Source organism: Ictidomys tridecemlineatus, chromosome 11, assembly GCF_052094955.1.
Source record: "Ictidomys tridecemlineatus isolate mIctTri1 chromosome 11, mIctTri1.hap1, whole genome shotgun sequence".
NCBI classification, from domain to species: Eukaryota; Metazoa; Chordata; class Mammalia; order Rodentia; family Sciuridae; genus Ictidomys; species Ictidomys tridecemlineatus.
In genome coordinates this window covers 69,012,995-69,028,267 of record NC_135487.1, presented here as the reverse complement: position 1 = coordinate 69,028,267, position 15,273 = coordinate 69,012,995, and the positions used below count along the sequence as shown (strand labels likewise).

Below are 15,273 nucleotides of genomic sequence, written 5' to 3'. Positions count from 1 at the left end.
GTGAAAGAGTGCATCCTTCTCTTGTTTCAGTTTTTAGAGGCAATGCTTTCTCTATTTAGAATGATGTTGGCCTTGGGTTTAGCATATATGTTTTTAGAATGTTGAGATATGTTCCTGCTCTCCCTAGTTTTTCTAGTATTTTTGACATGAAAGGATGTTGTATTTTGTCAAATGCTTTTTATGCATCTATTGAGATGATCATATTATTCTCATCTTTAAGTCTATCAATGTGATAAATTACAGTTATTGATTTCCACGTGTTGAAATAACATGCATCCCTGGGATGAATCCCACTTGGTTGTGGTGCACTATCTTTTAAATATGTTTTTGTATGCAATTTGCCAGAATTTTATTGAGAATTTTTGCATCTATGTTCATCAGGGATATTGGTCTGAAGTTTTCTTTCCTTGATATGTCTTTGTTTGGTTTTGGTATCAGAATGATATTAGCCTCATAGAATGAGTTTCGAAGGGCTCCCTCCTTTTCTATTTCATGGAATAATATGAAGAGTATTAGTGTTGACTCTTCTTTGAAGGTCTTTTAGAACTCAGCTGAGCATCTGTCTCATCCTGGGCTTTTCTTGGTTGGTAGGGTTTTATGGCATCTTATATTTTATTGCTTGAAATTTATCCATTTAAATTGTGTATGTCCTCCTGATTCAGTTTGGGTAGGTCATATGTCTCTAGGATATTTCTTGATGTATTCAAGATTTTCTATTTTACTGAAGTATAAATTTTCAAAATAGTTTCTGATTATCTTCTGTACTTCAGTAATGTCTATCATGATATTTCTTTTTTCCTCATGAATTTTATTAATTTGAGCTTTCTCTCTCTTTGTTAGCCTGGCTAAGGGTTTATCAATTTTATTTATTTTTTCACAGAAATGATTTTTCATTTTGTCAATTTTTTTTAAATTGTTCCTTTTGTTTCAATTTAATTGATTTCAATTATTTCCTGTCTTCTACTACAATTGGTATTCATTTGTTCTTCCTTTTCTAGGCCTTTGAGATATAATGTAAGCTCATTTATTTATTGACTTTCTCTATTCTTTTAATGAATGAGCTCAATGCAATGAACTTTCCCCTTATAACTACATTCATAGTGTCCCAGAGATTCTTTTTTTAAAGAGAGAGAGAGAGAGAGAGAGAGAGAGAGAGAAAGAGAGAGAATATTTTAATATTTATTTTTTAGTTTTCAGTGGACACAGCATCTTTATTTTATTTTTTATGTGGTGCTGAGGATCAAACCCAGCGCCCAGCGCATGCCAGGATAGGGCACTACTGCTTGAGCCACATCCCCAGCCCATCCCAGAGATTCTGATATATTATACCACTGTTCTCATTTACCTCTAAAAATGAGAAAAAGTATTTTTTTAATTTCATTCCTGATTTCTTCTGTTATCCATTTGTCATTCAATAGTGTATTATTTAGTCTCCAGGTATTAGAATAACTTCTATTTTTATTTTATCATTGATTTCTAATTTCATTCCTTTATGATCTGATAGAATGCAAGGCATGATCTCTATTTTTTTGTATTTGTTAAGAGTTGCTTTGTGTCCTAACATATGATCTATTTTAGAGAAGGATCCATATGATGCTGAGAAGAAAGTGTATTTGCTCATTTATTGAGGAAATATTCTATATATTAAGTGTAAATTATTGATTGTATTATTTAGTTCTATAGTTTATTTGTTTAGTTTTTGTTTGGACAATATATCCAGTAGTGAGAGGAGTATGTTAAAGTCACTCAGTATTATTGTGTTGTGGTCTGTTTGATTCTTGAAATTGAGAAGGGTTTGTTTGATGTACATGGATGCTCCATTGGTTATGTCTTGTTAATGTATAATTCAGTATGTTCTTTGTCCCTTCTGATTAACTTTGGCTTGAAGTCCACTTTATCTGATATGAGTATAGAAACCTCTGCTTATTTACAAGATCCATGTAAGTGCATAGGTATGCATCTGTTGTAATTTTGTACATTTGTGGTCCTATAAGCCTCTTATATTTGGTTTCCATTTCATTCTTTAGATTTGGGAAATTTTCTGATATTATTTCATTGAAAAGATTGTGCATTCCTTTGGTTTGTATCTCTGCACCTTCATCTATCTTGATAAATTCTAAATTTGGTCTTTTCATGGTATTCCATAATTCTTGGAAGGTCTGTTCATAGTTTCTTAGCATCTTCTCTCCCTGGTCAACTCTGTTTTCAGGATTATATTGTTTGTCTTCATTGCCTGAGGTTCTGTCTTCCAAGTGGTCTAGTCTTTTGGTGATTGTTCTATTGATCTTTTAATTTCGTTTATTTTTACTTCATTTTGAGATTTCTGCTTGTTTTTTTTTTTGTTGTTGTTGTTGTTTGTTCGTTTGTTTTTAGAATTTCTGCCTCTTTATTGAAGTCATCTTTCACTTTCTGTATTTTCTCTCTGATGTTATTCCTTATATTGTTCTTTACTTTGCAGATCAGTTTACCTTTGTACATTCTAACCTCCCTCTCTGACATTTCTTCCACTGTGGTGTTGATGGATTCTGTTATTGGAGTATCTTGGTTTGTTTGGGGCAATTTGTTCCTTTGCATTTTCATATTGTTTGTGTGTCTACCCATCTATGACAATGCGTCTGAGGCAATAGAGATTCTACCCAATGGACTTATAGTATCCCCTAATATTTCTAGTACCTCACTCTTTAGGAGGAAATAAATAATATCAACCAATGCAAACAATATGCAGCATTAAACTAAAAAGTTCCTACTGTGATGTCTACAACATTAATTATCACAATTAACAAATTATATGATCAGTTATTGCCTATAATAAAAACAGCAAGTTTGCAAAAGGGTTTACAATTTGAAATGGTGGACAGGGAAAGAACAGAGTATATAGGATGTGATCATTATGAGGGAGGAGAAGATAAGATAGAAGTAAAACTTTAAAGGAAGGTGAAGCGAGAACAATAGAAATTGGCTATTAGCAGAAGAAAGGAGAATCAAGGGAAACAGGAGAAAAAAAATATATATATATAAAGTAAAAATTTTTTAAAAATTAAAAAAATAAAAGAATGCAAACAAAACTAAAATTTACTAATCAAACATCCTAGTTAACACACACACACAAAAAAAAAACTAATCCATGAAAAATAATTGGCTTCACAAATGCTAGAAATGAGAAAAAAGCAGATATCAAAATGTATAAATGTCCATGAGCCATTAAGGTCACAATTAAACAGAGAAAAAGAATTTTTTAAAAAAGATATTGGTGAAAAATTAAAAAATTCTTTCCATTGAATCCAAAATATCCCCAGCTTCTCTTCTCAGCAGTTTTAGGTGGGGTCATCTGGTGCTTGCTGGAGTGAGGTGTAATTCCATAGGTGTAATTCCTGGAGACTCGATTTAGGCTTAGGCAGGTTCCAGGCTCTTTCCTGAATGCCAATTGGTCTGGAGATTTTAAATCAACACATCTTTAACACCCAGTACTTGCTGGTCCACAGTGGAAGACTGTACACCAGGGATCTCCCCTGTGTTCCACTTGTGTGGTGGGAGAGCCAGTTCTTAGTCCCATACATCATGTGCAGACCCCACCCTTGCCCTTCTGAGTTTCTGACCAGATGCATCTCTCCCAGCAGGTCCTACAAGTAGTTGGATTGGAGTGAGAGGGGTAGAGCAAATGGGTTCCTGCAACCAGTTAGTTGTCTCCTGTGTAAACCTCTTCCCACATTTAATTTTTTCCTGATCACTTAAGCACACTCTGTGCTGTGCTGTGTGTGTTTCCTGGGCCTGTATTTCAAGCCAAACACGGGTTTGCCAGAAATCAGCTCCCTCAGCTGCCAACTCTTACACCACACCTGAAAATGGTTCCTTCCTTTGTCCTCTACACACCGCTGGGAGAGATGGAGGCTTCTTTCCCAGCACATAGGTATGGTGCAACATGTCTTTCAGGTTTGATGGCAAAGTCCTTGGTCCCTAAATGCTCCATATCCAGATACACCTTGGGCCTACCAAAAATGCAGTTTCATTTAATTCCCTTATCCTTCTACTACACTCATGGAGGGACTGCTCTGGCTAATGGTTCTGGCCTGTGCCACTAGGGATTCTTTTCCCTTATTTTATTGTATCTAACCTCCTGTGTCCCCATTCTGCTTTGAATATGCAGTTTTAAATTCCAGTCAAGTTCCCCCCACCCTTTTCTTTTTTTGTTCATCCACCTTGCAGAGAAGCTATCTGTCTGCTTTCTTGATTTCATACCACAGAGCATCCAGGAATGCAACAACTTCTGTTCTGCCATCTTGAAAATCCCTCTTACTTGTATTCCTGATAGTTGTCATGACTAGCATGAGATTAAATCTCAATGTAGTTGGATTTGCATTTCCCTAATGACTAGAAATGTTGAACATTTTTTCAAATATTTGTTGACCCTTTCTATTTCTTTTTTTGGGAAGTGTCTATTTAGTTATTTTCTCCTTTTATTGATTGGGTTATCTGGGTTTTTTTTGGTGTTAAGTTTTTTGAGGTTTTTTGTATATTTTGGATATTAATGCCCTAGCTGAGGAGCAGATGGCAAAGATTTTCTTCCATTAAGTAGGCTGTCTCTTCATGCTCTTGTTTCCTTTGCTATGAAAAAATCTTTTCAATTTGATACCATCTCACTTATCAATTTTTTATTTTATTTCTTGCACTTTAAGACTCTTGTTAAGAAAGTCAGTTCATGGAGACCCTCATTGTTATACAAAATTACATATAAGAGGATGTGAGGGGAAAGGGGAAAAAAACAAGAGAGAGAAATGAATTACAGTAGATGGGGTAGAGAGAGAAGATGGAAGGGGAGGAGAGGGGAGGGGGGATAGGAAGGGGATAGGAAAGGCAGCAAAATACAACAGATACTAGTATGGCAGTATGTATAAACGTGGATGTGTAACCAGTGTGATTCTGCAATCTGTATATGTGGTAAAAATGGGAGTTCATAACCCACTTGAATCAGATGTATGAAATATGATATGTCAAGAGCATTGTAATGTTTTGAACAACCAATAAAAAAAAGAAAGTCAGTTCCTGTGCTTAAATGTTGGAGTGTTGGGCCTTCATTTTCTTCTAACAGCTGCAGAGTTTCTGGTCCAATTTCTAAGTCTTGATTCACTTTTGGTTGAGTTTTGTGCAGTGTAAGAGATGGGGATTACATTTCATTCTACTATATATGGATTTCCAGTTTTCCCAGGCTCATGTGTTTAAAAATGTCATCTTTTCACCAGTGTATTTTTCAGCACCCTTTTATAGTATCTGATAATTCTATTCATGTGGAATTGACTTTGTGTTTTCTATTCTATTCCATTGGTCTTTGTGCCTGCTTTGGTGCCAATACCATTCTATTTTTGTTACTACACCTCTATAGTATAATTTGAGGTCCAGTATTAATGATGCTTCCCACTTCATTTTTCTTGCTGAGGATTGTTCGGCTATTATGGGTCTCTTATTTTTTCCAAATTTCGTAACTGCTTTTTCTAATTTTGTGAAGAACATCATTGGAATTTTGATGGGAATTGCACTGAATCTGTATAGCATTTTTGGTAATATAGTCATTCTGACAATATTAATTCTGCCTATTCAACAACAAGGGAGGACTTTCCATCTTATAAGGTCTTCTTCAACTTTTTTCTTTATTGTTCTATAGTTTTCATTGTAGAGATCCTTCACCTCTTTTGTTAGATTGATTCCTAAGTTGTTTCTTTGTTGTTGTTTTATTTTGTTTTGTTTGGGGAGCTATTCTGAATGGAATAGTTTTCCTCATTTCTTTTTCAGCAGAGTCATCATTAGATAATAGAAACATGATTTATTTATGACTTTTGATCTTGTATCCTACATCATTGTTGAATTCATTTATGAACTCTTAAAGTCTTCTGGTAGAGTTTTTTGGGTCTTCTGAATATGGAATCATACTGATAGAAACAGATAATTTGATCTCTTATTTTCCTACTTGTATCCTTTAATTTCCTTCTCTTTTCTGATTGCTCTGGCTAGAGTTCAAAGACTATATTGAATAGGAGTGGTGAAAGTGGGCATCTTTGTCTTATTTCTGTTTTTTGGAGAAAATGTTTTCCGTTTTTCTTCATTCAGTATAATGTTGGCCTTAGGTTTGTGATATGTAGCCTTTACAATGTTAAGGTAAGTTCTTTCTATCCCTATTTTTTCTAGTGTTTTACACATGAATGGGTGCTGTACTTTGTAAAATGCTTTGTCTGCATCTGTTGAGATAATCTGTGACTCTTGTCCTTAAGTCTGTTTATGTGTGAATTATATTTATCGATTTCCATGTGATACACCAACCTTGCATTCCTGGGATAAAACCCCTTGATCATGATGCACTGTCTTTTTAATGTGTTTTTACATGCAGAGTGCCAGTATTTTATTAAGAATTTTTGCATCTGTGTTCATCAAGAATATTGGTGTGAAGTTTTCTTATGTTGATGTACTTTGTCTGGTTTTGGTATCAGAGTGATACTGGCCTCATAGAATGAGTTTGACAGTGTTCCCTCCTTTTGTATTTCCTGGAATAATTTGAAGAGGATTGGTATTAGTTCTGCTTTAAAGTTCCAGTAAAACTTGGCTGAGAATTCACCTGGACCTGTACTTTTATTTTTTTTTTTTGGAAGTCTTTTGATAGCTGCTTCAATTTCATTGATACTTGATATTGATCTTAGTTTTCTATATTCTCATGGCTCAATTTGGGTAGGCCAAATTTCTCTAGGAATTTTTCAGTATCTTCAAGATATTTTTAGCTAATTGGAATATAAATTTTCAAAATAATTTCTGATGATCTTCTGGATTTCATTAGTGTCTGATGATATTTCCTTTTTCATCTTGAATTTTGTTAATTTGAGTTAGGTTCATTTAGCTAAGAATTTATCCATCTTGTTTATTCTTTCAAAACAAACCAACTATTCATTTTGTTAATTTTTTGTATTTTTTAATTCTCAATTTCTTTGATTTCAGCTCTGATTTTAAGTATTTCTTGTCTTCTACCAATTTGGGTGTTGCTGTGTTTTCTTTTTCTAGGGATTTGGGATTACTTATTTGGTACCCTTCTATTCTTTTAATGTATGAACTCAATTCTATGAACTTTCCTCTTAGAACTGCCTTCATACTGTCCCAGAGACTTTGATATATTATATTACTATTCTCATTTTTATAACAATTTTTACTTCTCCCCTGGTATCCATTCCTTCTACTATTCATTCATTATTCAAAAGAATATTTTTTTAGTCTTCAGGTTAATGGTAGTTTTGACATGGAAGGAGTCCAGAAAGAGTTGTCATTTTCTCTCAAAACAGAGTTTTAGCCTTAGAGAGATAAATTAAGTTCTATAATTTCTGATACAAAGCAGAAACACAGGCTGTCTTGCTTTGTAGGATCCTTTCTCCTAAGTACTGCATTATACTACCTTTCATAACAGTGAATAAGTTACAAAAATAACTCACAGAATTAAAATAAAAACTATTTAAAATTAGGGAAATGATGGTAAAAGGAATATAGTATAAGGAAACTTTAATTTTAGAAGAGTCACCCATTGAGAAGTGCTAGTTTATAGAAGTAATTACTAAAAAATAAAAATAAAAATTATTTTGAATAGTAATCGTTGAGGTGGCCTGCACCACCATGACAGAGCAGTTCCTGCCAAGGAGCTATTATCTGCCTTAGAAAATAAAAAGTCTGAAATAATCAGTAAATAATAAAGACATATTCAGAAATTAGATTTAAAGTGGAGCGTCTGATGGATCTTCCAGTCCTGATAGGAGCTGGAACTGAACAATTGAAAAAAGGCCCTGATTCTTTATTTAAGAGGGAGTACATCAAAGGCAGAGGTAAGGTTTCAATGGGAGGAACCTTGTTTTGGTTCTTGCTTCTGCTGTGGCAGGAGTCTTGCAGTACAGAGGTTGATTGGCATTTGACAAGCCATCTTGAGCTACACACATCTTCAAGAGATTATCTGGGTCCAGCGGCTCACTCTCATCTCAGGAGCTGAGATAGAACTTGAGTAATGACCTGAGCAGGGCACCACACAAATCAGGCATTCTTGAATCAGTGGATTCTTACTGGGAGTTCCTGATACTAGGCTTTTCTGCCTAATTGGTCCAACATAGCCCAATTTAGCCATAGTTCATAGATGGCTCCCAACAAATAATCACCTATGAGAAATGGAACAAAAGCTTTTTATTACAAGCCTACTTATTGTATTGTACATGTGTAACTTTTATTTTGGGGAAAAGAATGAATTTGGATTGTAGCTGAGTCAAAATAAAAAACTGAACTTGCTGTCATCTAAGCTATTACAAAATTATATAAAAGATATTTCAATCCCTAATAATTATAATGAAGATGTCCATCTTGGATCAAAAATATTGAAGAATTTCTGAAAAATATAAGAAAGAGAGGAAGGAGAGGGATGGAGGGGAAAGAGAGAAGTAGGTCTCTTTTATAATGTGAATGTTTTAGTCAGCTTTTTTGCTGCTGTGATCAAAATACCCAACAAGAACAATTTTAGAGGAGGAAAAGTTATTTAAGGGCTCATAGTTTCAGAGGTCTCAGTCCATAGACAGCTGGCTTGATTCCTTGGGACTCGAGGTGAGGCAGAACATCATGGTAGAAGAATGTGACAGAGAGAAGCAGCAAACATGATGATAAGGAAATAGGAAGAGACTCCACTCACCAGACACAAAATATATACCCCAAAGGCACACCTCCAATGACCCACCTCAGTTTCCAGCCACACCCTACCTGCCTCAGTTTTCACTCAGTTAATCTCCATCATGGGATTAATTTACTGACTGGGTTAAGATTCTCACAACCCAATCATTTCTCCTCTGAACCTTCTCGCATTGTCTCACACATGAGTTTTTGGTGGACACCTCATATCCATACTGTAAGAGTGAATAAATTTACCTATTATTTGTGTGATATTTTTATAAAATCATTTAGCAAAATTGAATTTTTATTAAAGAAGTTGGTTCCAGAGGACATAACAGAAAAGGATGAGAAAAGCAAAAGATCAGAAAACACTTTTGTCCCTGAAAGTAGAAAATTTGAAGAAGGAGGTATTTTGTTTTTCATTCTTTGACTAAGGCTTAAAGGATGAGAAGAAAGATTTTAAGAAACTGATCCTGATTTCAGGTAAAGTTGTTTTGTATTTGTACTGTTAAAGTGTACCAGTAAGTATCTGGTCTCCATCCCATGAGGTTTATAGGAAGACAACAAAAAACCCTCTCCTAAACTTAGATATTGGTTACCCTTAAGCTAAAAATTACTATTATTTTCTTATGAGGTGTTACTGCCTTTATAATGTGTCAAATCATTCTCTTTTAGGGACCTCCAGGCATTGAGGGAGAATCTGGTCTACAAGGTGAACAGGGTACTAAGGTAAACTTCCTATAATAGTTAAAGAGAGGTTCTCTAAACTGTCACCATTGAATTCTTTGCATTTGCCCCATTGTTGCAAACACAGATCTTGAAATTTGGTGAAGGCCCACAGATAAAAACTGTGAAGTGTTTTGGAATTCCTAACCCTGCCCTAGACATGCAGTTTTAGTGAAAAGAGTTTAGTCTTTCCCTTTGTTTATTCAGGGAGATGTTGGACCTGCGGGCAGTGTTGGAGGACCTGGGGAACCAGGGTTACGAGTAAGTACTTTCACAAAACCTTTTTAATGCACTAACCCATTAATTTCAGGGACTTAAAACTTACCATTTTAAACATCTCAAATATAGCATAATAAACCTTTCTGATGCCTTTAGAAAATATTTGTCTTTATTTCATAATCTCAAAAACTGAAACTAAACCCTGCCTACATTCTCACTTAGAAGCATTTAGAGTCCTAACCCCATATACTATTTCCTCAAAATCAGTTGCCAAAAATGTGGCATCACTGTGATTGTCACTTATGGTAGCCTTTGGAAGGAATTCATGAATACCAGTGACCAACTCTCAGGATATCTCCTGACCTAAAAGAGGCAGATGAAAGATTGAAATCTAATTTATATTTTAAAAAGCACCCTAGAATCATGCTAAGTTAATAATATGCAAAGAAATATTATAAATAGTTTTAATTTGTTATCTTAGAGAAGTTATACTGTGATGAATAGCTTTATTTTGAGCTGTAGTAAGGAATTTTCCCCAAGAACACAATATCCGAGATAATTTTAAGAAGCATTTGTTAATTAAAAGACAAACTGGGGAAATATACTTTTGTATCTGGTTTGTTTCTTTTCACTTTCCCTTTTTTAGGGTAGTGGAGTGAGTCAGACGTGAGGGTGATGGAAACATCAGTGATGGGAGATATAAACAACTATTAATAAGAATGAAAAATTTATTTTAAAATAATTTAGGCATCAAGAGACCCAGTGCTATCTAACAGCTTCTTCAACTATGACTCTAATATTTCTTTAAGTTCCCTGTGTAGAGAGTAGCTTCTCAAGGTATCATGACCTCTCTGCTATCTTTCAAGGAGAAACCCTAAAAATCTGGTAGAATAATCATAGTCAAGTAAATTGAGTATAGCAAAATACACTATTTAATGAAATGTAGTATTTATATTCCTTGAACTCAAAAGCACAAGTTTAGAGCTACCACATGAATATATTAATTACCAAACATTTATTAATATTCTGGAACCATCTTATATTTAAATTTACAACATTCTATTTTAATTTTCTGCTAAGCTATTTAAGGCAAATTAAATCATTCTTATTCTGTCATATCCTCTTTATAGATAAAGTAGAAGTAGAAATAAATGAATACAAACTTACTACTTTCTATACGTGCTGGGACAAAGAGTAAAGATAAATAAGATGAATAATCATAGTAAAAAATTAATCTTACTGTTTCTGCTACATAATAGGGTGAACCAGGGGCTCCTGGAGAAGAAGGTCTCCAGGGAAAAGATGGATTAAAGGTAAACTGTATTTTTAATCTTACATATAAAATAGATGTTTTGTGAAATCTTTAAAACATTAAACGATTGTTTTTGTATGCCATATACAAACCAGTATATTGTGTGGCATAATTATTTCACTGCATTTCTTTTGAAATTTTTTTCATTGATTTCCAGGGGACTCCAGGAGAAAGGGGACTTCCTGGAGAAGATGGAGAAAAAGGAGAGATGGGCTTACCAGGAACTATTGGGCCCTTCGGTAGTCAAGGTAGAATGGGCCTTCCGGTGAGTACTGCTGTGTTCATTGTCAAATACTCAGTGAACTCAGTTCCTATATGTATGCATATACCCACCCCCAACACATACAAACACACTTTAGTAACTGAAGTGTTGAATTGTGCCTTGAGAAAGGGGCAATGTAGCGACTATTTATCCACCCTCCAGATACAAAAAGGCCTGGAATTTCTTATGTAAACCATTTGTAAGGGAAAATTTTTTGTTGTCTTAGTTTGATTGAATATTTTTAACTTTATTCATAGAATAGACATTCTTATTATAAATTTAATAGCTTAGATCCAGCATGGAAACTCTTTATAAGCACACTATTAGCTATTGATATTTGATCCTGAATTGTATTACTTTAAAGAAAATTCTAAATGTCATGAAATCAGTTCCTTCACCTTGAGGCAAATGGAAGATGTGAATAAATAATGCAAACAGCTTCTCTCTAGCTTCAACACTTAACTTATAGGATTTGTAATATTCTTCCATACAGCTGACTGATTACTTTCCTGTTCTTATCTTTGGGAATACTCTTCTTTTTTGGAAGTTATCCCTTATGACCCTACCAGGAAATTCTCTTTCCTCTGAACTCCAGCAATCATCATCAGCCTTTGAAAGATTAAAAGTTAACTTTTAAGCATTTGGTCTGTTTTTTCAGGAGATCATACCTATTCTGAAGCAGATACTCTTCCCATAAACCTCAGTGCTTCTTTGTTGCAGTATTTCTACATGGGGGGCTCGATAAAGATTGAGAAACTGATCATGCAGATGGGGTGGGAGACAAAGTAGTGATTTATAATATTGGTTATCTTTTTGTGTTTTTCCTCTACTTTTCCTCCTTTGGCTTCCAATCTTCAGATCATTAGTGTCCTATATATGAGAGTCCCTGCCCCATTCAACTCAATTAGTTTGCAGAACAAAGAAGAAAGCTCTTCAACTAACATCATAAGTGATGCACAAACTGGCCATCTCATCATTCACATTTACTCGTGGCTGTAATTCCTTTAGTAGCAATTAAAACAGTGCTATACCACATCTTTCCCCAAATAATGGATAATCGTACCAGTGTATTTCAAACTGACATTTGAAGAATGAGGTTAAACCAGAAGTTGTTGTGAGCACTAGCAAATTGAGTCATTTTTCCTTCCATTTTTACCATTGTGGTGCAGTGCCTATATTTTCACTCAGTCCTAAATAACTGTGATGAGTATTCCACCATAGCATACACAAAGACCCAGAGAATCCTCCCTAAACTCTTAAATATCTTTGCCCCAGACACTGAGCAAAACACACTCATTTATATATTCTCATACCATCCTAATAACTATAGATACTATTTCCCATTTTGTAACTGGAAAAAACTCAGACTCACAGTCTAGTAGTTCATACCAGAAAATAAAGCAGATAGCTGAGCTGGCACTAATTCTTTATTTTCTGACTTCTGTTTTGAGAAAACAGAAGAGAGAGCCTTGCCTAAATAGCAGTTTTGGTCCTATCTTTTGCCTTCCTAGGGTTCTTGGTAGTTTTGTAAAATCTTTTTTAAAGAATTTTTTTTTCCATTAGTATTAGGCTAGACCCACAGAGAAGCCAAGTAACAAGTTCAAAAAATTGTGATTATCTTCCTGATAATTCTTGTTACATTTATGTTTTTATATTTTAAAAGCTGCTGATAATTATTTATATTCTAGCATGGATTTTTTTTAAGCCAACTTACTTAATTCCCTAGCAGAATCCTAAGAGTGGGAAAGGCAAACACACTAGGAAAAAGGAAAGACAAACAAAGCAGGGACCCTCAGGATGATGCAGCTTGACAATTGATGATGGGAAGAGCAGAAATGAAGGGGCTCAAAACAAGGCATGGAAAAATGATAAACACAGATTTCATCTGCTTCGTAATTTTTCCCAGGAACAATTCTGCCTAGTACACATCTTTGGTGCCTTTTTTAGTAACAACACATGTGTGTTTCTTTTTTATTCTTTTTGTTGTTCTCCTTGGAATTTTAAATGCCTTTCAGCTTATAAACTCAATAAAAATACCATGGCATATTTTTTCAAAAGAATTTTTTGATCCAAGGAACTATTGCTTAATCAGACAGCCTGATGTTGGATTTATTTTTCACTTTTAAAATTCTTCCTTAAGCAGTGTCATAAAGATACTACCTCGGGTTCTTACAAAATCAACAAAAAAGAGAGTGAGAAAAAGAAAGAAAACTTCTTAAATTTTTTTTTCACGGAAGGAGAACCTTTCTTACATTCTTTTTACTTCCTAGAAGATTGAGAATGATTGAAAAACAAGGAAGCATTCATTAGCAAATTCCAAATTCATACTAGAGCATTCTTTGAATAGGAAAAAAAATTATTTATCTTATCCTTGAATTCTCTGCTAAACTGTCCAGTTTCCCAATGCATAATTCTGTATGAGAAAAGAGCATCTGAAAAGAAATACCTACTGGACTCACAGTCTGTCATCCATTCCTAAAAATTCTACTTCTGTGGTACCTAAGATCTAAATACATGTGGAGCTGGGAACTCCAAAGTAGAACATATTAAAATGAAATTATCTTGTTTTATTCCTTTAGGACAAAATTTGGTTGGATTTATTTATGTCAGCTAATACATGTGTATTTGGATTCAGTATAGTTGTGGAGTATTGACATAATCGAGAGTTTCGTTTATATTACAACAGAGGTTTAATATTTTAAAATATTATATATGTAAGTCACATATTTTACAAACCAAAGAAAAAATATAATTATTCCAAGAGATGAAAACAAAAAATTAATAAAATTATATCCATATATCAACTATCATGCTTAATGTGGAAACATCAAATAAATGAACTAAGTACCACTCTCTAGTCACCATTTCCATGTAATATTTACTCGAAGTCCCAGCCAGGATAGCAAAGCAAAATAAATAATCTCTAAATTATAAGAATTAATGAGGGCTGGGATATACCTCAATGGTAGAGCACTTTCCTAACATGTGTGAGGTCCTAGGTTTGATTTCTAGCAAAAAAGAATCAATGAGAATTCAGGAAGTTGTACAATATAAAATTATTATATTAAAAATGGTACTGTTCTTTTTCACCAGTAATAAGTAGTTAGAAAGCTTTTTTACATGCAATTTTAAATATAATTATAATTAACAACAAAATTAAGTACCTTATAATAAATCTATCAAAATATTTGCAAAAAACTTGTGGAAAATTTTTACAATTTGAAAATAAAAAACTTGGCCAGTTTATTAAAGAAGACCTAAAAAATGGATTTATGGATTGGAAGTCTTCATACAATAAAATGATAAAATTCTCCTCTAAATTGGTTTATACATTTAGTATGATTTCCATCAAAATCTCTTTAGGAAATTTTTGTTTATAGAACTTGATTGATGAAAAGTAATTTTAAGGGCTGGGGCTATAGCTCAGTGGTAGAGCACTGGCCTCACATGTGTGAGGCACTGGATTCAATCCTCAGCACCACATAAAAATAAAAGTAAACAAAATACAGATATTGTTTTAAAAAAGTGATTTTAAAACTAATGTTGAAGACCAAAGAGCAAAAATCGATACAATTTTTTTTATTGTTGGTCATTCAAAACATTACACAGTTCTTAATACATCATATTTCACAGTTTGATTCAAGCGGGTTATGAACTCCCAACTTTACCCCGTATCGATACAATTTTAAAGCAAATTGGGAACCGGGGGCAGAGGTGAAAGGGAGAACTTGACCTACCTAATAAGAGTAATTAACTTAATTTCATATTGTTCACATGTTGACCAATGCAAATAGAAGATAACCTAGATCTAAGTATATTTTGAAATGTTTTATAATTTGATATTACACTGTGTATCTATAAGGAAAAGATGAACTATTCAATAGATGAATTACTATAACTGGTTATCCCAATGGGGGAAAATCTTTCCCACACACAAATGCACATATGTGCTTACACACATCCATGCACACACTATGAATTAAATTCTGATTAAAGTTTAGCTATGGAAATAAAAATTTTAAAACTTTTAGTAGAATATTTAAGAGATTTTGATGACCTCATGGGAGGAGTGGAAGCAGTAAGAATC

General features: G+C 33.9%; 1 protein-coding gene across 4 annotated transcripts in view; it reads left to right on the top strand.

Moving 5' to 3' along the window:
- Positions 1-15,273, top strand: part of Col24a1 (collagen type XXIV alpha 1 chain) — a 378,847-nt gene that overhangs the window by 259,006 nt on the left and 104,568 nt on the right. For all 4 annotated transcript variants that reach the window (XR_013427880.1, XM_078026639.1, XM_078026638.1 and 1 more), the window contains 4 exons: positions 9,343-9,396; positions 9,601-9,654; positions 10,872-10,925; positions 11,082-11,189. Coding sequence is in view for 3 of the 4 variants with exons in the window: in XM_078026639.1 (XP_077882765.1) it covers positions 9,343-9,396; positions 9,601-9,654; positions 10,872-10,925; positions 11,082-11,189 (270 nt within the window). In the remaining variant the exon portion in view is untranslated. The remainder of the gene's footprint in view (positions 1-9,342; positions 9,397-9,600; positions 9,655-10,871; positions 10,926-11,081; positions 11,190-15,273) is intronic.